This window comes from Lytechinus variegatus, chromosome 14, assembly GCF_018143015.1.
Source record: "Lytechinus variegatus isolate NC3 chromosome 14, Lvar_3.0, whole genome shotgun sequence".
In the NCBI taxonomy this organism is placed as follows: domain Eukaryota; kingdom Metazoa; phylum Echinodermata; class Echinoidea; order Temnopleuroida; family Toxopneustidae; genus Lytechinus; species Lytechinus variegatus.
Window position 1 is genome coordinate 5,340,832 of NC_054753.1, and position 23,185 is coordinate 5,364,016.

At 36.1% G+C, this 23,185-nt stretch overlaps 1 protein-coding gene across 1 annotated transcript in view; it reads left to right on the forward strand.

Annotated features, from left to right (window-relative positions):
• The first annotated feature begins 349 nt into the window (after window positions 1-349).
• The window catches only part of LOC121427889 (mucin-3A-like), a 36,862-nt gene continuing 14,026 nt past the window's right edge, over window positions 350-23,185 (forward strand). The window contains exons 1-10 of the mRNA XM_041624462.1: window positions 350-547; window positions 1,511-1,681; window positions 2,101-2,292; window positions 4,704-4,853; window positions 5,578-5,766; window positions 6,141-6,320; window positions 6,721-6,873; window positions 7,180-9,885; window positions 10,833-10,960; window positions 11,973-12,213. Coding sequence (XP_041480396.1) covers window positions 475-547; window positions 1,511-1,681; window positions 2,101-2,292; window positions 4,704-4,853; window positions 5,578-5,766; window positions 6,141-6,320; window positions 6,721-6,873; window positions 7,180-9,885; window positions 10,833-10,960; window positions 11,973-12,213 — 4,183 coding nt within the window. The 5' untranslated portion in view covers window positions 350-474. The remainder of the gene's footprint in view (window positions 548-1,510; window positions 1,682-2,100; window positions 2,293-4,703; window positions 4,854-5,577; window positions 5,767-6,140; window positions 6,321-6,720; window positions 6,874-7,179; window positions 9,886-10,832; window positions 10,961-11,972; window positions 12,214-23,185) is intronic.

Sequence of the window (23,185 nt, forward strand, 5' to 3'; positions counted from 1 at the left end):
TAGACTCTGCTTGTTTGCCCATCATTTTAAATCAAATTTACCCAGAGTATACCATAGCGCTTATGTTTGGAAATGAAATGCAGGATTGGGGATACGCATCGCTATCCGACCACAAGAGTTTGGTCGTTTTTGCACTGAAAGCTAGATTGACGTAGGTTTTAACCAGTCTCCTAATTTGACATTCCTTGTGGGAAGAATCATGATGAAGAAATTAATTTAAAACTGGCCGTCAACAAATAACGTTTCATGCAATTTACGGATGCCGAGATTTAATTCTACCATTGCCACCATAACAAAGAACGCGTGATCACTAAAACATATCCGGTATTATTATAAAAATACATTTAAGAGCAGTTTCATCTTACGAACAGCGAAACTGATCTTCGGCGATTTAATAAGAAAGTGCAATTAATGAAAGAAGTTCGGAAACAATACCAGGGGATCTAATATTATTTTTACCGTATTTAATCAACCATGTCAACCATGAGGAACTTGCTGTGTATTTTGTTATTTGTAACAACTGGTCTTTTGGAGTTTTGCAGATCACGTAAGTAGAAAAAAATAATGATAATGGTCCATTTTTTGTACTTTAATGTTTTTGTGACACATTGACATATTTAAGGTTGACCAACACATGATTGATACGAGACTGACCGACCGATCGAATGGTTGATTGACTGACTGAATCATATATGTTGATATTATTTACATCTAACAGATATAAATCTGATAGGATAATAATTATGATAATAATGGCAATCATGATAATAGCAAATAATAATGTCAATATGCGATATTTAGGTAAAGCTTATTACTGTTGCGCACTATTAGGATAGCTACCTTGATCGGGCGCTCGAGCATTGAAAGAATTATAAATCAAGTAATACTATGAGTTTTACCGCAATTAAGACACGACTGTACCTAATTATATTCATAATTATCATGCTACTTTTCCAAACATATATAATTTATCTTTATTTACCATCGGCTATAAAACAAAATAACAACGCGTTAACTATACATCAGAATAGATAATAAAGATGGAAATAATATGTAAACACTTAACTCGAAAGAATAGATATAAAGCCCAGGTGATTGGCAAGAAAAGTGTGAAAGTATATAAATGCCAATGGCAGGGCAAACAACACTTAATGTATACAGATATAAGGAATAATTCATGAAAATATAGAAAGAAGCAGAGGGAAGAAAATAAGATATGAAGAGACAAGGGAGACAGAAAAAAAGATACCATGAGACAGAAACAAAGAAATGTAGAGGAAGAAATAAAGAGGGTAAGAAAGGAGTAAAAGTCATCTCGTATCGTGTTAGTAATAATAAAAAGGTTAATATTGCACCATGGAGCTAATAAGCTCCATGATTGCATACTAAAATTTCATCTAATTTCATTCTTTATACTTTAGACAACGCTGAACTGCACATTACCTAATCGGTTTCATTATACTGTATATTGTATAAATGATGAACATTAATCTCCATTTTCTTTTCACAGAATGCACGAAGCCGAGTAATTTGGATCCATTCTTGTCTGTGCCTGATGGTCCATATTACGAGGGTCAATTTATACAAATCTCTTGCCGTATGGGAACCCTGTCGGGAGCTACTTTCACTGTTTGTAGTGGAGGATCATTTACTAACTCATTAGAAGACATCACGTGTGATCGTAAGTTTGATAAGATGATAACATCAATAATGATAGTTATAATAATGATAACAATAATAATAATAATTATAGGCCCCATTTATAATAATCTTAATTGTAATAAGAATATTTATGTAAACAATCTTAACTCTCTTATCTTACTTGTATGTACACTGTTAGAAAATTTCTGCTTGAAAACCCGCAACAATTCCTGCAGCAGAGTCTCCTCGAGAACACCTGTAATCTTACTGCACTATGTAATCCTACACTGATCCCTTTTTTACATCGTTTTCATTTGCTCAATGTATTTTAATGGGTATGGATAAATCAATAAATGGAAAAAATAGCAAAAGTCGGAATTGAATAACAGCTTTTAATTGATAAAAAAATGCAACGATTGTACACTGACATAAATATTGATAATTGGTTATTTTGATCAGTTGGCTGCGAGTCACCTAAAACGGGACAGGAATCACTTAGTGTCGTCGGGGGAGATACGGCACCCTACGCACATCACACTGTTGTAATGGTTCAATGTGCTACTGGCTACTTGGAGCCTCTGGAAGGTCCAGCTTCATCAACATGTAATAATGGAACTTGGGAGCCAGATCTTAGCCAGACAAAATGCCAAGGTATGTACGCATGCATGTATGTATGTATTTATGTATGTATGTATGTATGGGTGTATGTGGGTATGTATGTATGTATGTGTGTATGCGTGTATGTACAGGTGTATGCATGTACATGTACATCCTTACAGACTTCAGTACTTTTTGCAATAATGGAATTTTTATTTCAAAATATATGTAGTAACTGTGGTCATCAAATTCAAGCTAAAACCTGAAACAATTACATGCAGTTGAATTTCCTTTAATTTGTACATTTTTTAATTTAAATTTTACATGACCTTTTTTGCTCAAATTACATCGTTTTTTGTAGATTCGACTGTGATATACATGTATATTAAGCATTGGCGGCGGAAGCCAAAAATTTTAGGAGGGGACCGTTTTAGGAGGGGTCATCAACAAAAAATTTAGGGGGGGGGGACCGTCCCCCCCTCCTCAAATTTAGGGGGGGACACGTCCCCCCCGTCCCCCCGCTTCCGCCGCCTATGATATTAAGTATCTGTAATTCTTTTATTAGTCCTGTACTTCGTCCTAAAAAAAACGAGTAATCTGGACTTATTTAATTATTTGTAACTTCCCTTTGCTTTGTTTTGAATAAAGGTGATAAAAATGTATCCATGTGACATGCCAATTTTTCTATTAATGGTAATGATAATCAGTTGGGCTATATATTCCGCATTGTTTATCGGGTACATATAGATGTGTATCTCAAACATGGATATGCATGTATAGATTTTGAAGGATAAATACACTAAAGATGGATGGAAATATCAAAATTCGATTTAACACATTACATCCTGTTTACAATTTCCAAATCTTTATCATTTCTTTTACATAATGTGTCTGATAAATATTTTTGTCACAGTATACAGCGCCTACCACTGTGCAGACAAAACAATCGTTGATATATGAATAGTTCCTTCTACGACTAGACTTTGAATATTGATCTTAAATGCCAATGTTGTCATAGGGAAAACATGGAACACTATACTTCAAAATCTACTCGTTATCACCTGGTAGTTCACATAATTGTATTGCGTTATGATATATTAGTAATAATATAGGATATTTATATTGCGCACATTTCCACCTTGTTAGGTGCTCAAGGCGCTCCTATATTACCCGGCTAAGCTAGGCGTTCATAGCGCACACAGCTTTTTAAGGAATTATTTCCTACCGGTACCCATTTACCTCACCTGGGTTGAGTGCAGCACATTGTGGATCAGTTTCTTGCTGAAGGAAATTACGCCATGGCTGGGATTCGAACCCACGACCCTCTGTTTCAAAGTCCGAAGACTAATCCACTGGGCCACAACACTCCACGTTTTGATATTATTAGTTAATGAACGTCATTAACTAGCAAAAAGCTTTTGACCAAAAAGCCATTTTATAAAACCCTTTGAAATCTTGACATATCGGTTGGAAAATACTGTCGGCCTATGTACATGATATGTCAATGATAACGGAAAAATATTTAATTCCATATAGATTAACCATGATTAGAATACACTAAGCCTAGAAAAAAATTTCAATGTCGTCCTTTGGTTCTTTTGTTTTCAGTAAGCATTTCCATGGGTCTTGCGCGTAATCGTCAAATGGTTTTTCCTTCATGTATCGGTTACTATTTGCTTATTTTGCCAATGAATTAAGAAATGGTTTAAGTTAAATGAATCGTGATTGTGCTCTTGACTATTCACTATAGCATTCGTGTTAAAAGTTTCCAGGCTTCACACAAAGTATGCCATTTATATTCCTTTCCATGGTTTTGTTAAAAGTTTCTTGAAATAATTAAGATATTGCGCTTTGTTGCAATACTAGCTCAGTAATATTAAGTGGTGCGATGAGCAAAAGTTGGGAAAGAATAATTAAGAGGAGGAAATGTAGGTAGAAATATCAATTAAATATTCCTTCACATAAATATCATTTGCTGTGGTTCATACCCCCACCATAAAGGAATAAACTGATCAAATCACTTTTATTATTCTGTCTGTAATGGTATTCCATATACTTTATGGTTTAAGTTAAATGAATGGTTTAAGTTAAATGGTAGGCATACCACTGAAAAAAATAAGAATTATCCCAATATATAAAACGTTACTGCTGTGAACTAAACTATCTTATCCCAACAATAAGAAAAAAAAAGCTACTGTCCACACATTCTTAGACCCTTTTTTAATAAAAAAATTGTGGTCTAAATTTTTCGTACACCTTAAACATTACCGGCTGCCTAAATAAGCTCATTTTACACTAAAACCATTCGAACCTGTCTGGAAATGATTAGTTTTGGTTGTTTATTGTCAAAGCTTTAGGAAACAAAAAAAAACATAAGAAACGCACATTGCAAATACAATTTTGCCAAATTCCAGCTCACACGATGGCCGTTAAATGTTTCATTTTATATGTTTTTATTTTAAAAGCTCCATGTTTAGCACCTACTGGGACTTTTCAAGAAGGTAACACATCACTACACGGTTCAATAACCAACCTTACCTGCATGCTCAACGGAGACTCTGCATTGCTCGAATGCAACGACGGAGTTTTCTCTGATCCTACTTTCAGATGTCCAGGTATTTTTTTTTATTAATTCATATATTATCATTATCAATAAAATATTTTGTGTAAGGTAAAGGGGCAAACCAAATCATAACTTGTATTACTTGATAAAGGGCAAAGTTCACTTTAAAACGGGCATAAAGTTGCACCCGTTCGAGATCCTCACGTTCTCCCATTTCCAGTTTTCTCCTTGTCAACAAATTTTCAAAACCTGGGGGAAGGGGGGGGGGTCATTTGTCTACTCATCGTTTAAGTTTTTAACAGTCTTCCTGAACAGATTTAACTTCTGAAACTTTAAAAACCACCTTAAAACACTTTATTTTAATTCTTCTTAATTTCCTCCATAATTCTTGAACAGCGCCTTGAGCGTTCTACCATGTCTACAGAGTTGGTGTAGTGGGATTTAAGTCCAATATATTATTATTATCATTATACAAAACGGGCAAACCTATCATGATGTATGCAATTTTATAATTTTAACAATACGGGGACTCATCCAAGTATATAAAAGTATAAGGAATTTCCAAAATATTTGACCATTACGATTCTAACATAACACACATTTTCGTTAGCAAAGAAAAGGTTGTGATCTAACAAGAAACTCTCACTTCCCTGGTTCAATTAAACCCTTTAAAAATGAATGTATTCTAAGAGGAGGACGGTACTCTTTAATATGATTGCTGTTTTTCTTTTACAATTTTTCATATGTTGAACATCATTTTTGTTCATTATTTTCAGTTTGTTCGAGACCAGACGATATAGACACTAATATCGTTCTGAATTCAGGTGTAGATACATTCTATAATGGTGAATTTGTTAGTATCAACTGCGCAGAAGGTTCAACGAGGAGTGGGAGTGCACCATTCACATTCTGTTCCGCATCCGACAGTTCGTTTCAGACCACTTTATCTGCTACAACATGCAACTGTAAGTGGCTGTTGTTGTTTTTTTTCTTTTAAAACATGTATATAATTAATCATAGCCTCAACCACCAAGTTGCTCAGCTACTCCCTCCCAATGACTTTCATTCTATTTACATTTAATTGAAAGATATGGGGAATTGTAAGATTTCTTGTTTAGCTGTTTTCCCCAATAAATTTGTTGTGTGGAGCTCAGTTATGTTAGACTGGCATTGAGAGCACTGTCTATAAATGCTACACACGGTCCGTTTAACGTAGGGCGGGGGTGGGGAGGGGGGGGGGGTGGAGTGACCATGCTAAAATATCTTTATCCCCATTTCGTATCGAACTTACTCAGCGTTTCTAAATCATCACCCTCCTCCTTTCGATTTCCTTTTTCAGTGGATTGTTATGACCCTGCCTTAAACCAAACAACATTGCTATCTACTGGTGATGTGTACACTCACCATTCGACTGCTTCGCTATCCTGTGCCGAAGGATACGGAAACCTACAGGGCGCCAATCAACTAACATGTAACAATGGAACATGGGATCCAAGCCCAAGCTCAACTTCATGTGATGGTATATACTCTGCATTTATAAATTCATAAATTTCATATAAAATTTATAATGTAGCTTTGTATTGACACATGAAGAAATTGTGTGCGTTTGCATGTTAGAGGGTGTTTATATATACATGTTTTATGCGCATTACTGTAAGGGAAAATGGCATGCCACTCGTGTTTATCTTTGTTTTAGATATATCAAAGCAAAATCATTTACCAGAGTAGCTAAAATAACCTATGAGCTGTTTACGGATTCAAAACAAATATCATATTTGAGTACCCAGTACAGTATACATCAATGCAAAAATCCAACATGCAATTAGTCATGGCTATTGTCTTAAAGGTTGTTGAAATACTAACTTAAAGTGAAATAATGCCCAACTGTTTCGTTATCTATGTTTATATTTCCCATAAAGTTTATTGTCTGTCGCCACCAAATGCGGACCCAGAAGGATCATATGCTCCGGGTGATAGCGTGGAATTTACTTGCCAATACGATAACTCGATGTCGCTCCTACTCACATGCAATGGGGAAGCAGGACAATGGGACCAGAATCTAGAATGCCCTGGTGAGAAGTTGAGACCCACAATCCTTCCTTAGGGGAAGTAGCTTCAGCGTACGAAACATGGGGATAATTCATGGCAATTAAGTCAGTGTATGTCAATATAGTCCAGACATTGCAGATATGTTTTTATGGAGTTGTGCTATTGAAATTCATGGATTGATATCAACTGGATTGCTTGTCATTATTTCCAGATGTAAACAATGCGTATGTATGTTTATTGTTGATGTGCTGTTAGAATACTAGTTTTTGGTGAAAAACAAAATCAATATTTTTTTCATTTCCATTTCTTTCTTATTTTCTTTTAACTAGATCCACCAACAACAATGGAAATCGGAACAACAGAGACGACAACAGATTATTTACAAACGGAAACTGACATGCTTATAACTAGTACAGCAGATATATACAACACCGAGCTGACCACCGAGATGCAAGAAACTATGGAAGGGCATACTTCCGAATCTGAAACAGCTACAATAGGGAAAACTGACATTACTGGTGATTTTAAGACAGACACAACTTCAACACCATCGACGGATTTTCCGACAGCAACCATTTACCAGGGAACAGAAGACGCGACTGCAGTAGTTTTAACGGACGTTACCACGACTGGAGGTTCTGTTGTTGACGTAACAGAAATTCCGTTTGCTACCACTTTAAAAAATTCATTTTCTTCCGAACAAATCACTGAATTAGATGTCTCAACTAGAACGGTAGAAACGACAGACATGTCTTCAGAAGTGTTGACGGACTTTACCGTTAGCGAAGGATTAACAGAGGACGCAACGAGTGTTCCAACTTTAATGACTAAACTTATCACTGAACAAACAACTCGACAAGATGTATCATCTAGAACGATTGCCATGACAGACCCATCAACAGAAGGCATAACTGACTTTTCTGCTTCTCTAGGATTTACGGAGGAAGTAACGGACATTTCAACAGCAACCGAACCATCTACTGAGCTCAATGCCTCTACAGGAACTTTAGGTGTAACATACATATCTACAGGTGTCACATCGGACGCAAGGCCTACCACTATCCCTACAGAGCTTACAGATGAAATAACGAATACATTGATACCAACGACTGAAATAGTAAATGTACAAACCACCGGACAAGAATTCTCTACAAGAATGACACCAATGACAGACATGACCACGGAAGTCGTGACAGACGTTACTGTTACTGAAGGTTTAACGCCAACAAATGAAATTTCCACAGGTCGAACCACAGAACTGGGAGTCTCTACGGGAACAACACGTATGACAGACATGACAACGGAAGTCATGACGGACGTTACTGCTACTCAAGGATTAACGCCAACAACTGGGTTGTATAAAGAGCAAACCACTGAATTGGAAGTCCTTACGGGAACAACTGGTTTGACAGACTTATCTACGGAAGTCATGACGGACGCTACTTTTACTGAAGGATTCAGCGCAACGACTGGAGTTTTCACAGGTCGAACCACTGAACTGGGTATCTCTACCGGAACAACAGGTATGGCATATTCCTCACAATATTCCTCTTACATTACTGAAATCGTAGATTTTACCGGCGAGACAGACCAAACTGAACCACATCAGAGTACGGACTTGACGGAGGAGACAACGACTGAATCCATGATTCAAACTAAAGGCGTAACTCCCGAAAGCATACTTACCGATATTATTACTGAAATGCAAACCGAAATGCCAACGGAATTTCAAAAAGATGGTCTAACGACGAATATAGAGATCGTCATAACTACCGACCTTTTTAGAGATCCGGTTACAGACTCTGATACGGAATTAACGACAGATATGAAAGATCTACTGACCACTCATTTTACAATTACTCCTGAAAAGGGAACTAAGCAAACTGTTGAAGTGACAGCCCAACCTACAAAATCATACACTGATATGACGGAAGAAATGATAACTGAATTGTCAACTGATGGTACTGCGACTCCGAAACCCACTCTTCAAAACACAGACCATAGTACTGGAACGGTTGCAGATGTGATCGTAACAGAAAAGATCACCGGATTGCTTATAACTACAGACCTTACGGGTGAATCCTCTACCGATAATCCTAAGACAGTTCAAACTACAGACTCGACGAAAGAACCTATTTTAGATATGACGACAGGAACATTGACTCGTCTAATTACACAAACTGTTACTGATTTCTCTACACGAACTAATCAAGTAACGGGACTTGCTACACAAGAAATTACTCAAGCTTTTCCAGTTACCGACTTAACACATGAATTGACACAAACATTTCAACCAACGGATCTATTTACAGAAAAAGGGACACAAACACTTCAAGTAACGGATTTTCCTACAAATGAATTGATACATACTGTTCAGAATACGAATATACCTACAGAGGATATCAAACGCACTATTCAAGTTTCGGATTCACCTACACATGTAGTTACACAAACTATTGAAGTTACGGACTTACCTACACATGTAGTTACACAAACTCATCAAGTGACGGATTCTCTTACAGATGTAGTTACACAAACTATTCAAGTTACGGGTTCACCCACACATGTAGTTACAAAAACTGCTCAAGTGACGGATTCACCTACACATGCAGTTACACAAACTATTCAGGTTACGGACTTACCCACACATGTAGTTACACAAACTGCTCAAGTGACGGATTCACCTACAGATGTAGTTACACAAACTGTTCAAGTTACGGATTTCCTAACAAATGAATTGACAAAAACTGTTCAAGTTACAGATTCATCTTCACAGAAAAGTACATTCATTACGACCGAACAGAAGACTTCACTCCCAACTGACATAGTAACTGTAACCGATGATACTAGAACTAATACTACACTTATTTTCACGGATTCAGGAACTGGGCAAACCCAATCTAGTTCTGTTCTGATCACAGATCAAACGACTGAAATAACTCCACATCCAACAACTCCACAAGAGACAGGGCTCACATCGGCTATAAAGACAATGGAGCCAACTGAAAGAAGAACGACTAGCCCGATCGAGGAAGGTGGGTGGATAGATTTAATTTCTGTAGGAGTGTTTCTTGGAGGAATAAACAGCCAATCAAGGCTTAAAAAATGTTTCCCTACTGTACTATGTTTCCCTACTGTAATAAATTTAATCAAATCTCCCTTTCCCGTATTTCTATTTTCGCCAATTTTCGCCTCCTTAAACCAATAAAATACGCCACTGAATTATTATTATCATTTATTCGCACAATATGTCATTATATTAGATTATCGTCTCTGTCAGTGTTATTAGAAGATCGTAAAATCCAAGAAGCTATTTGCTTAATAATTCATTTATTTTTTCTTATTTGTGGGGAAAACACAGCTTGATATCCCCTCTTTTTTTTAGTATGGAGTGGTTTCCTGTAAAGAATTCCCTTCTGCACATTCTTTTCCATTATCTAAAATCTTGAATATAACTAAATAATGGATTAGGTACAGCGATATAATTCAACGTGTTTCGTCAAATGATACAGGACATCATCTCGACCGCATGAAATCATGGGATTTGATAATGGGATGGATACTAATGGATGGGGAAGAACTAAGTGACATACATTGTAAATTGAGATTAAGGGCGGTTAAGATTCATATGGTTATGATAAATTAATGTTAAAACGTTAATTTTGAAGTATGAAAGATCGACCCTTCATAGTTCATGACTGACACTACACATGGTTGGACGACAAATCGTCAATTATATATTTTCTTTTCAAATCAACAGGATATTTATCAGTAAAAGCGGGATAAGTACACGATACAACCATTAATTCATCATGTTCATGAACAAAGCCTACATGTAGGTATTGGAGTAACCAAATTGCCAAAACATCTGTGGTGTCAGAGATAAAAAAAAAAATATCCATGAAATATTTTTGACTGTATATGAAGATTAGATCAATTGTCTTTTGTTCTGGCTTAAAAAGCTTTCGATTTGTTTCTAAAGGTTCCACTGTTCTTGAAGGCACTTGGGTCATCACAGGAATCAATGGTACGGAGGCAAATTTCACGGAAGATCTAAATGATCCAAACAGCGAGGCATACAGAAATTTGGCGGAAGCTTTAGAAATGGCGGTAAGTACTTTATCTAAACCGGTATAAGTAAGGAAATAATCATATAATGAATGAAAATAATTGGTGAATTTCTCAAAGACTAGTTTACAGTCAAGAAAGATTGGTTTCTTTCGTTACTGATATACCCTGTATCGAATGTGGTACTGTACAAACAATACACACATTGATGTAAATACATCATTTCTTGTAAAATGATCTTCCCAAGATGATCTTTTGTAATGTTTCATCCTACCCCAGACAGATTCTCCTAACCGCCATCTAAAGTGATGGAAACGGCAAAGGGTGTGGTTTCATGAACTGTCGAAACTTTGAAGAGGACAGTCACGGTTCAAGTTGGTTGCTGAGCAGTCAAAGATATTATTCGATTAACATCTCTTTCAAATCCTATATCATCTCTTTTGTATAAAATAAACCCCGTCGAGATTGACAGTTTGTCCCAAAGATTCATTATGGTGCGTAATGACACTTCAGATGTAGAAGAGCTAGTAATTATTTTTATTCCAGAAAATGTTTTACGAGGACGCTATGCCTCCCCGAGGTAGAGTTCCTCGTAAGGGCCGTTGGATGAACCTTTCTTTTATGAGCAACCAGAACATTTTATAGTGGATTTGAACAAAAATGTGATATCGCTCTGATATTATTTCAGAAGGATTCTTTATGTTCTTTTGTAGTAGGGCTATTTGCATAGCTTTTAATGAAAACTTTTTATCACCCTCTTGTGATTGACTACCTTTGTCTACTGCTAACATTAATTTTTGACTTTTCTGCCATTACTTCTATGAACCTATTCTTCAACTTAAGAAGAGGCCAAAAGGTACCTTTGCTAAGGAAGCCTGAAAGGTTTAGTTCAAAATATGGTTCGAGATAATTTTTTTTACCCCTAAATTTGGGGGTAGTTATTTCACCTCTATTTCCTTATTTGAATAACACATATAATCTTTGTGATAGTTACACCAATTCATTTCTACTTTCATTCGAACGATAAAGGTATTTTTATATGCATACTTTATAGATCAGAGACCTGCTTGTCGAACAGCTTGGTCAGACTTCCCTTATTGAGGTACGTATAGATGGGTTTTCTGCTGGAAGCATCGTAGTTGACTTTACACTGATCTTTAACACAAACTTCACCGGAAACGCGTCAGTGCTACAAGATCTTATTGTCGAAGCAGTAACTGCAGATGATGGTTTTGTTAACGGTACTCTAAGTCCAACTGTTTTGAGACTAATCGCCGAACTTATAAGCGTCATTGGTGAGTTTTTTTTTACAGTCACAAGCAATATACAAAGTGCATCGTATCATTACTGGCACAACTGTCGAATATCATGTGATTGCTTTGACACCTCAAGATTTAGTGCACTGTTAAAAGTAAAAGTGTAGAAAAAAACCAGTGATTATTACTGGCAGTTGGGATTTACAAACAGTATGAACTGTTAATATGCTGTAAAAATAACATGGAAAAGGTAACGTAAAAATCGCCGTTAATTTACAATCCTAACACTATTTATACGATAGATGTAGTCTAGGAGCCAGGGGGCTTTATTCAGAATTTTTGGTGGGGAAGGTTTGACAAGCTTATCCGGGGTAAAATTGTGCGCTGATTCCAAAAATGCCACTCTTATTGACCGTACTCACGCCATTTTGGTCATTTTGGCCAAATTTTGGCCAAAAATGACCATTTTGACCACTCTTTGGAAAATGGTCCCTTAACAGACTGCTTTTGTAGCCACATGCAATTAAAAGGGTCTATCTTAAGTAGAAATGCACACAGATTCCAGATAAAGTGCTTTCATTTGCCAAAATCACAATAGCAGTGGTCATTTTGGCCATAATTTGGCCAAAAATGACAATTTTCATGATTTTTTGGCCGAAATGTGTTACAAATATTGATCAGAGCTTCGACTGGATGTTTTTAGAAATCCACATTTATTTTCAAAATGTGCGCTGGATCATAACCATCAACCTCATGTAATTTATTCCATCAGTTTTTACCTATGAGGGTCATTTTGGGTACTTTAGACATAACTGACCATTTGCGCAATTTGCATTATTAACCCTTCAAATAGGCAGGAAATTGGGGTCTCCAGCATGTTTTTCTTATTCCCTTATAAAATGAGAATGCATTTAAATGTCCTTCATGTGTAAAGTTTTATGCTGATTCCAAATATATCAGTCTAAATGACCCTATTTAACAGTTTAAGGTCATTTTGGCCACTTATGACCCTTAAAATGACCAATGACATCAGTTCAATTTATCCAAAAATACTTTGAATGTTACCAGAATCGTTACAAGGGCATACTGTGACACCCAATATTGGTGTATTAATCCTTGAAATTGAACATCTCAAAAGTATTTTGACCTAATGCAGTTTATTCCATCAGTTTTGACCTATGAGGGTTACTTGGCGTACTTTAGCCACAACTGACCATTCACGCAGTTTTGCATATAATAAACTGCACATAAAATGGCCAATAACATCAGTTCAATTTATCCAGAAATACTTCGAATGTTACCAGAATCTTAACAAGGGTGTGCTTAATACCCAACACTGGTGAATGAATCCTTAAAATTGAGCATCCCCAAAGTTGACTACCTTGGTCATTTTGGCCACCTTGACCCCCCGGCCAGCCCTGCTCATTGTGTATGTTAATTCAGGTGATATCGAACATGGTGAGGAGAAATTTTGGATTGCGTAAATATTAGCATCAATTATTGTTAAATGGGGAAGTTTGAAAGCTTCTTGGTGGAAATCAATGAAATTATTCCACACAGACCATAACTATTGGACCCTGTGGTCATTTTGACCACGTTTCCCTCAATATTGACCAGTGACCATGGACCCTAGGAATCTCCAATTAGTGGAGAGATCAGCTAAGAGAGAGACCTTGCATTCTTTGATGAGTCAAAAAGGGCTCAAATGCTGGTCAGTATCATTATCAGCATGAGCTACCAATAATCGGTGAAGAGTGTCATAATTGTGATAAAATCCTTTACATCGTGCATACATAAGGTTGTTTGACCATGGCACTGTGGTCATTTACATGATTTTAGCCACCATGACCACACAGTAAATGTTTATGGAAACCTCACATATATGGGGCAGTAAATTCAGGAATGAGACACTTTAGCATCATTTACATGTTATTTTAAGACACTTTTCTAGATTAATGTAGATCAATGATTCCAAATATATTAGTCTTAATGACCATTTATGAGCTAGTGGTAATTTTGGTCGCTTTTGGTCCCGACAATGACCAATCACATTTGCATGTATCAAAGAGGATTCAAATGTTGTTGTCGCTCCGTATTGTTAATAAGATGTATTTTATCAATTATTGATTTCAATATGATATGACTAATAGCACATTATCAAAATTTTGAAACCAATTTGGCCATTTTGACTATCTATCGCATGTATGACTTTTGTAAATAAACATAACAGGAGCAATTGTGGAAATGCGTTCAATCCCTTTCGATTGGAAATATTAAAAGCTCACCTTGAGTAAAAAAAATTGTGCCAAATACCTCACCATTTGGTCATTGTGTGGTCATTGAGTAGCCATAACATCATTCCCTCATTTTTTATTTAAATTATACAGATAACTATATTCTAGAGGAAGGCACTAATCCTGAACTCAAAGGTGCGTCATTACAAAGCTATTGGTCAAAGTGGATTTCACGAATAGATTTAACCATGGTGCATTTTTATTACCTTTGCCATTTTGTGTAATGTTTCACAAACCTCACATTGGCATGATTGGTAAAGTTGAAAGTGGAAAACTTGCCCTAAATTGAGTGACCAAAATTCGGCACAGAGAATAATTTCATATAGAGAATGTATTTTATTACCCAGTACGTCTTCAAAAGAATTAAGGGTATGTTTGCTGCTCACCAATCATGCCCATGTGAGCTTTGTGAATCACTGTACAAGAAAAAACAAAGATTGTAAAAATGAATGATAGTTAAAACTCTTTGTGAACTTCACTGTGACCTATTTTGCTTTGTAATGATTCTCAGTACAATTTGACTTTAAAGAAGGAAAATAATTCTGGCTATTTAGGAACATACAGTGATCAAAGGGGCCACAGTAGACAGTCACATGATATTTGGCACAATTTTTACTCAAGGTGAGCCTTTAATATTTCCCATGAAAAGGGATTACGCATTTCATCATGTTCATAGACCTACAATTGCTGCTAAGTCAATTTTATTTCAAAATTCACACATTGGATAAACGGTCAAAGTGGCCAAAGTGGTCACATTTTGATTATGTAATATTAGTGATATCATATTGAATTAAATAATTTGTCATTTATTATGATTGATACAACAAATCTTACAAAAATATAGAGCAAGAACATTGGAATACTTTTAATACATGTAATTGTCATTGCTAATTATAGGGACCAAATTGACCACTAAGTAGTCATTAAGACTGATATATTCTAAATCATTGTATTAATCTGGTGCAGAAAGTTTTTGTAATATGTCTTAACTAACATCATTCTTGCATTCGTTTCCATAAATTACAAAATGGTTAATGTGCATAAAATCATGAAAATGACCAAAGTGCATGGTCAAACCGCATACATTCGTAATTCCGAAGGTTCGGTTATTCCGAAGGTTCGTATTTCCGAAGGTTCGTAATTCCGAAGGTTCGTCAATCCGAAAACGAAATAAGGTTCGTAATTCCGAAGGTTCGCTAATCCGAAAACGAAATAAGGTTCGTAATTCCGAAGGTTCGTTAATCCGAAAACAAAATAAGGTTCGTAATTCCGAAGGTTCGTTAATCCGAAAACGAAATAAGGTTCGTAATTCCGAAGGTTCGTTAATCCGAAAACGAAATAAGGTTCGTTAATCCGAAAACGAAATAAGGTTCGTTAATCCGAAAATTAAATAAGGTTCGTATTTCCGAAAATGAAAATAATTCATTTTGGTAACAAAAACGATGTTGTCATTACAAGATTACACGATATTATGCAATGATAGTAATAACGATCGATGATGTGTGTTGGGGCCAAAGCATGTATTTCATTAAGAATGGCGCCCTGATCAAGCATAGGCTAATTTCAATTTTATCTGAGCAATTGCTGCCTATAAGCAAATGGTTTAATTAAAGATCCGGGGATCAAGTGTGTTGGAAGCGTGCGAGCAACCTCCAGATAATAGGATTTGTATTGGAGGGGATGTCATTTTTAATAACAGCTTCTGCTGGTAAATAAAAATAATACTAATAATGATCCTTGTGAGATGTTGAAAGCGCGAATCGCAAGCTGAAACTAGTAGACATTTCATGTAACAAGACGTGAAGTGAGCATTCGGAGCATTTTTTGTAATCGTGAGAAAGATGTGTATCTTTCTAAAGAATTAATGCGAGGGCGAGTTGTAATTTGTTTATATACTGACCTGGGGCCCGTTGCATGAAACTTTTTACCTGAGAAAACTCAGGTTGTTTTTACAGGAGTTTTTGCCCTGTGCTAAAGTAATTGGCGGAAATCAGACTAACCTTAGTTTTCAGTTTTTACCGGAGTTTTCTCAGGTAAAAAGTTTTATGCAACAGGCTTCAGAAAGTAATCTTTTAAGGACTGCATTTAGTGACTCATGAATAGAATATATATCTCACGAACTAAATAATGAGAGCGCGAACCGCAAGCTTAAAATTTGTGATATTCCAACCTGAAAATTAGACATTTCATACTTCTTTTTTGTAACCAGGAATAGAATGAGTTCCTCAATAAACAATACTTGATGCGAGCAAGAAACGTGAGCCAAATTTTTCCGATTTTCCAACCTGAAAACTGGACATTCTACAGTGCGTATCAAAAAAAAGTTTACACTTTGAAAAAGCCCTGGGAATTGAAAACATATGCAACATGTGGTAATTTTTTCACATATAATTATGGGTTTGGGTCTCATCTATCCAATGAAAGTAAAAGTTTTGACAGAATGTTACACTTGAGTGAGCACTGTCCATTTTTGTAAAGCTCGCAGAAATCTGTTTGCGCAGAAATGCTTGTTTTCACGCTGTGTCAAGGGGACAGGGCGAGATCAAACTAACCCTGCGAAGCATTTCTCATAAATTTCCCTAGCACTTTTAGCCAATTGAAATAAAATGGATACATTCAAGCATTTTGTAACAATTTTGCTGCCCAAATTTGAAATTTCAACACTTAGTAAGCACAACCTTTACCCCTTTTGTGCCAGCTAGATCTGAGGACATAACTGAAGCTGAACAAAATTTTATATCAGACATCTCCAGCATTTTTTTTTACTAAGTTTTTATCATTTAAAGTTGGTTTACATTTCATTTTTCATTTAATACTTGTTTCTCCACACTTTTCCCAAGCTTGGCAATGATTAACAAAATGAAAATCAAGCCTAAGCCATTTCATGTAAATCACAGCTCAGTGTAAAGCAAATATCGTCACGATGGACTCGGTGTGTGGGGGAGTGGGGTGGGGCGCAATGCACTCTTCGAACTGTTTTGGGCAAGGGAACAAGTTTAGAAAGGTAAAAGATATCTTCAAATCAATTTTACTAGTTAATTTACACGTGTTCTTCATGATTAAGGTCTACTTTTATTCGCATAACTATTTCAAAGTTCTGCGCAAATCATTTTTCACCAACTTTTCAAAAGTAAGTGGTGCTCACTCAAGCGGAAATATTTTTCGACAGTTATATCGTCACTTGCTTAAATGGATCTGTACCAATGCTAAAATGTGGAAAAATCGTCAGGATATTACAAATATATAATCTTACAAAAAAAATTCTAAATGTAAACTTTTTTTTGATACGCACAGTATAGCATTCTTGTAAAAAAAATAATAATAGCTGGGAGAATAGTTTTCAGAACTGAAGTGGCTTCCCTGGGTAAATGATATCTTTATCAATATCATCATTCTAGGCCCACATGAAATTTCCAAAAGTTTGAGCACGTGATTCGCTCGCAACATCTCACAAGGATGCCCTTTTCACAGTATTGACCAAAAAGGTGAATTTTACATCTTCAGATTTGACTTTTTCCCCCAAACCGCTTGCTCTCTACGCTCGCAGAAATGAAACGTAAATATATAACTTTAGCATGTTTAGTGATCACTTAAAAAATTGTGCTCAATTTAGTTACTACAAAAACACACAACCTCTTTACACAGATGATAATCTAATGGTGAAAATATCCGTTTGCACCAAATTGCCCCTATTGGCCCCCTTTTTTTTACTTTGCCCCCCCCCCAAAAAAAAAAAAAATACGTTCCGCCGCCATTGGCTAAAACACGATCGTCTTCATGGCTAACTGCAAAAAGTTCTTAAAATGTCCCCTTTAGATCAGATCAGAGCTTATATATTTAAAAATTCTGTTCGCGCTTCTTGCTAGCAGTTATTATCTAAATTTAGTTACATAGGCATCTCGCTTTGAAGATCACAAACATATTGCCCATCATATTAACAAAAATATAGCTCGCGCTCGCATTATTTAAAAAGGGTTTATCATGTTATTACATATTTACTTTATTTTATAAGGATAAAGCTAATTATTGACTGTTAGGACTACCCTTTCAAAGAAACAAACAAAAATCAACTTTAAACTGCCGATCAAGGAAAATATGGCTAAAAAAAAATTCCCCCCCCCCCCTCTATTTGACGAAAGTTGGATCCGCCGGGAGGGAGGCAGGGGGCATCAAAAATGGAATAAAAAACAGGGAATTAATATTTTCCAAAATGGGAAAGTTCCTTTTTCAAAAATAAATATGCCGTTTTTCATGTTTTTTCGAAATAAAATACTCTTTTTAAAGTATACAAGTTAAGTTAAGTTTTCAGGCTGGAATATTGAAAAATTTCAGCTTGCGCTTCGCACTCTCATTCGATTGGTGAAATATGCATCCTAAAGAGGTCACTAAATGCTTTCTTTAACAGGTTCCTTTTCTGGTCAGTATATGTTTAAGCTCGCGTTTTGCGCTCGTGTTAATTCTTTAGTTAGATGCACATCTTTTTAATGACAGCAGAAATCTGCTCGGATTTTTAAAAACTAATTTTCATTTTTTATTGAAATAACCTAAAGTTTAGCTTGTGATTCATGCTCGCAACACCTCGCAATAATGCCATTTTAAGAATAACTGACCACAAAAAACGTTATACAACTTCACCTTTGAATTTGTTTTACCAAGCCGCTCGCTCATTATACTCTCTCCCGAAAAATAAAGCCTAAATATACATTTTGCCATAATAAGAAGTCACTTCAAAAAAGCTATTCTCTACTTAATCACTATCAAACAGACAATGACTTCAAGCAGATGATAATCTTAAGGTGAAAATATCACCACAGTCCCAATTTTGACGTATGAGTTTAATTTTTTGGCTTTACCCCCAACGAAAATTCGTTCGGCCGCCCTTGCCTTCCCATCCTCATATGATAATTGAACGGCAACAGTGTCCCCCGCCCCCCTCCCCTTGCCTCTGCTTTCCCGGTTTTCATTTTTCGGATTAACGAACTTTATTTTGTTTTCGGATTAAGGAACCTTATTTTTTTTGGGATTAACGAACCTTATTTCGTTTTCGGATTAACGAACCTTCGGAAAAACGAACCTTATTTCATTTTCGGATTAACGAACCTTCGGAAAAACGAACCTTATTTTGTTTTCGGATTAACGAACCTTATTTCGTTTTCGGATTAACGAACCTTCGGAAAAACGAACCTTATTTCGTTTTCGGATCAACGAACCTTCGGAATAACGAACCTTTTTTCGTTTTCGGATTAACGAACCTTCGGAACAACGAACCTTATTTCGTTTTCGGATTAACGAACCTTCGGAACAACGAACCTTATTTCGTTTTCGGATTATCGAACCTTCGGAATAACGAATCGTCGGAATTACGCCACAAATGTTCGGATTAACGAACCCTTTTTCGTTTTCGGATTAACGAACATCGAGGTATAGGCAATTTACGTGTTTCGGAATTACGAACCTTCGGAATAAAGAACCTTCGGAATTACGAAGCTTCGGAAATACGAAGTGTAACCGGACAAACAACCTTATGTATACTTGATGTAAAGGTTTTTATCACATTCATTAAACTCTTGATTATTGGTGTAGTAGCTCAAGCTGAAAATGATATTAAGCAACATTTGAGCTCTTTTTAAATCAAATAATGTGTGGTGACGAGAAATTATTGAGGAAAGGTGATCAAAATTACCACAAAGTCCAATAGTTCGGCCAATAACACTGATTTATATGAAATCCTTGCATTGATTTTCACCCCAAAGCTTTCAAACTTTTCCAATTTAACAATAATTGATGCTAATATTAACACAATCCTTAATTGTCTCCTCACTATGCTCACTATAGGCTAATTTAGTATACACATTGGGCAGGGGACAGTCTGGCCAAAATGACCAAGGTTGTCAAAAATATTTTTGGGACACTCAATTTAAATGATAAATACACCAGTGTTAGGTGTCACAGCACACCCTTGTAACGATTATAGTAACATTCAAAGTACTTTTGGATAAATTGAAGTATTGAACAGATGGTATTGGTCATTTGGGGCCAAAAAGTGGCCGAAATGACCATAATCTGTTAAATGGGGTCATTAAGACTGACATATTGGGAATCAGCTTGAAATTCTACACAAGAACGACATATGCATCATTCCCATTTTATAAAGGAGGAAGATAAAGCACACTGAAGACCTCAAATTCCTGCCGATTTGCACAGTTAATATGCAAAATTGCACCAATGGTCAGTTACCCAAAATGGTCAAAAGTCAAAACTAATGATATAAATTACATGAGGTCAAAATACTTTTGAAATGTTCATTTTAAAGGATTAATACACCAATGTTTGATGTCACAGCACATCCTGGTAACGATTCTGGTAACATTGAGGTATTTTGGATAAATTGAACTGATGTTATTGGTCATTTTTATGGCCATAAGTGGCCAAAATGACCATTAGGTGTTCAATAGGGTCATTAAGACTGATATATTTAGAATCAGCATAATATTCTATACAAGATGGACATTTAAATGTATTCCCATTTTATAAGGGAAGAAGATAAAACACACTGAAGACCTCAAATTCCTGCCTATGTGCGAATGGTCAGTTATGTCTAAAGTACCCCAAATGACCCTCATAGGTCAAAACTGATGGAATGAGGTCAAAATAATTTTGAGATGTTCAATTTAAAGGATTAACACACCCCAATGTTAGGTGTCGCAACACACCCTTGTAACGATTCTGGTAACGTTCGAAGTATTTGGGGGTAAAATGATCTAATTTCATTGGTCATTTTTAGGGCCATAAGTGGCCAAAATAACCATAAGCTATTGAATAGGGTCAATAAGACTGATATATTTGGAATCTGCATAAAATTCTACACAAGATGGATTTTTGAACGCATTTGCATTTTATATTGGGAAGAAGATAAAACACGCTATTAGACCTCAAATTCCTGCCTACATGTATATGTGCACTTTATTATGCAAAACTTCGTAAAGGGTCAGTTATGTATAAAGTACCCCAAATGACCCTCATAGGTCAAAACTGATGGAATAAATTACACAAGGTCAAAATACTTTGTGAGATGTTCAATTTAAAGGATTAACACACCAATGTTAGGTGTCGCAGCACACCTTGTAATGGTTCTGGTAACGTTCGAAGTATTTGGGGGTAAAATGAACTGATGTCATTGGCCATTTTAAGGGCCATAAGTGGTCAAAATTACCACAAGCTATTAAATAGTGTTATTAAGAATGATAAATTTGGAATCGGCATAAAATTTTACACTTGAAGGACATTTAAATGCAATCTCATTTTATCAGGGAAGAAGAAAAAACATGCTGAAGACCTCAATTTCCTGCCTATTTGAACAGTTAATAATGCAAATTGCGCGAATTTACTGCCCCATATATGTGAGGTTTCCATAAACATTTACTGTGTGGTCATGGTGGCTAAAATCATGTAAATGACCACAGTGCCATGGTCAAACAACCTTATGTATGCACGATGTAAAGGATTTTATCACAATTATGACACTCTTCACCGATTATTGGTAGCTCATGCTGATAATGATACTGACCAGCATTTGAGCCCTTTTTGACTCATCAAAGCATGCAAGGTCTCTCTCTTAGCTGATCTCTCCACTAATTGGAGATTCCTAGGGTCCATGGTCACTGGTCAATATTGAGGGAAACGTGGTCAAAATGACCACAGGGTCCAATAGTTATGGTCTGTGTGGAATAATTTCATTGATTTCCACCAAGAAGCTTTCAAACTTCCCCATTTAACAATAATTGATGCTAATATTAACGCAATCCAAAATTTCTCCTCACCATGTTCGATATCACCTGAATTAACATACACAATGAGCAGGGCTGGCCGGGGGTCAAGGTGGCCAAAATGACCAAGGTAGTCAACTTTGGGGATGCTCAATTTTAAGGATTCATTCACCAGTGTTGGGTATTACAGCACACCCTTGTTAAGATTCTGGTAACATTCGAAGTATTTCTGGATAAATTGAACTGATGTTATTGGCCATTTTATGTGCAGTTTATTATATGCAAAACTGCGTGAATGGTCAGTTGTGGCTAAAGTACGCCAAGTAACCCTCATAGGTCAAAACTGATGGAATAAACTGCATTAGGTCAAAATACTTTTGAGATGTTCAATTTCAAGGATTAATACACCAATGTTAGGTGTTACAGTATGCCCTTGTAACGATTCTGGTAACATTCAAAGTATTTTTGGATAAATTGAACTGATGTCATTGGTCATTTTAAGGGTCATAAGTGGCCAAAATGACCTTAAACTGTTAAATAGGGTCATTTAGACTGATATATTTGGAATCAGCATAAAATTTTACACATGAAGGACATTTAAATGCATTCTCATTTTATGAGGGAATAAGAAAAAACATGCTGAAGACCTCAATTTCCTGCCTATTTGAAGGGTTAATAATGCAAATTGCGCGAATGGTCAGTTATGTCTAAAGTACCCAAAATGACCCTCATAGGTAAAAACTGATGGAATGAGGTCAAAATAATTTTGAGATGTTCAATTTAAAGGATTAACACACCCCAAAGTTAGGTGTCGCAACACACCCTTGTAACGATTCTGGTAACGTTCGAAGTATTTGGGGTAAAATGATCTAATGTCATTGGTCATTTTTAGGGCCATAAGTGGCCAAAATAACCATAAGCTATTGAATAGGGTCAATAAGACTGATATAT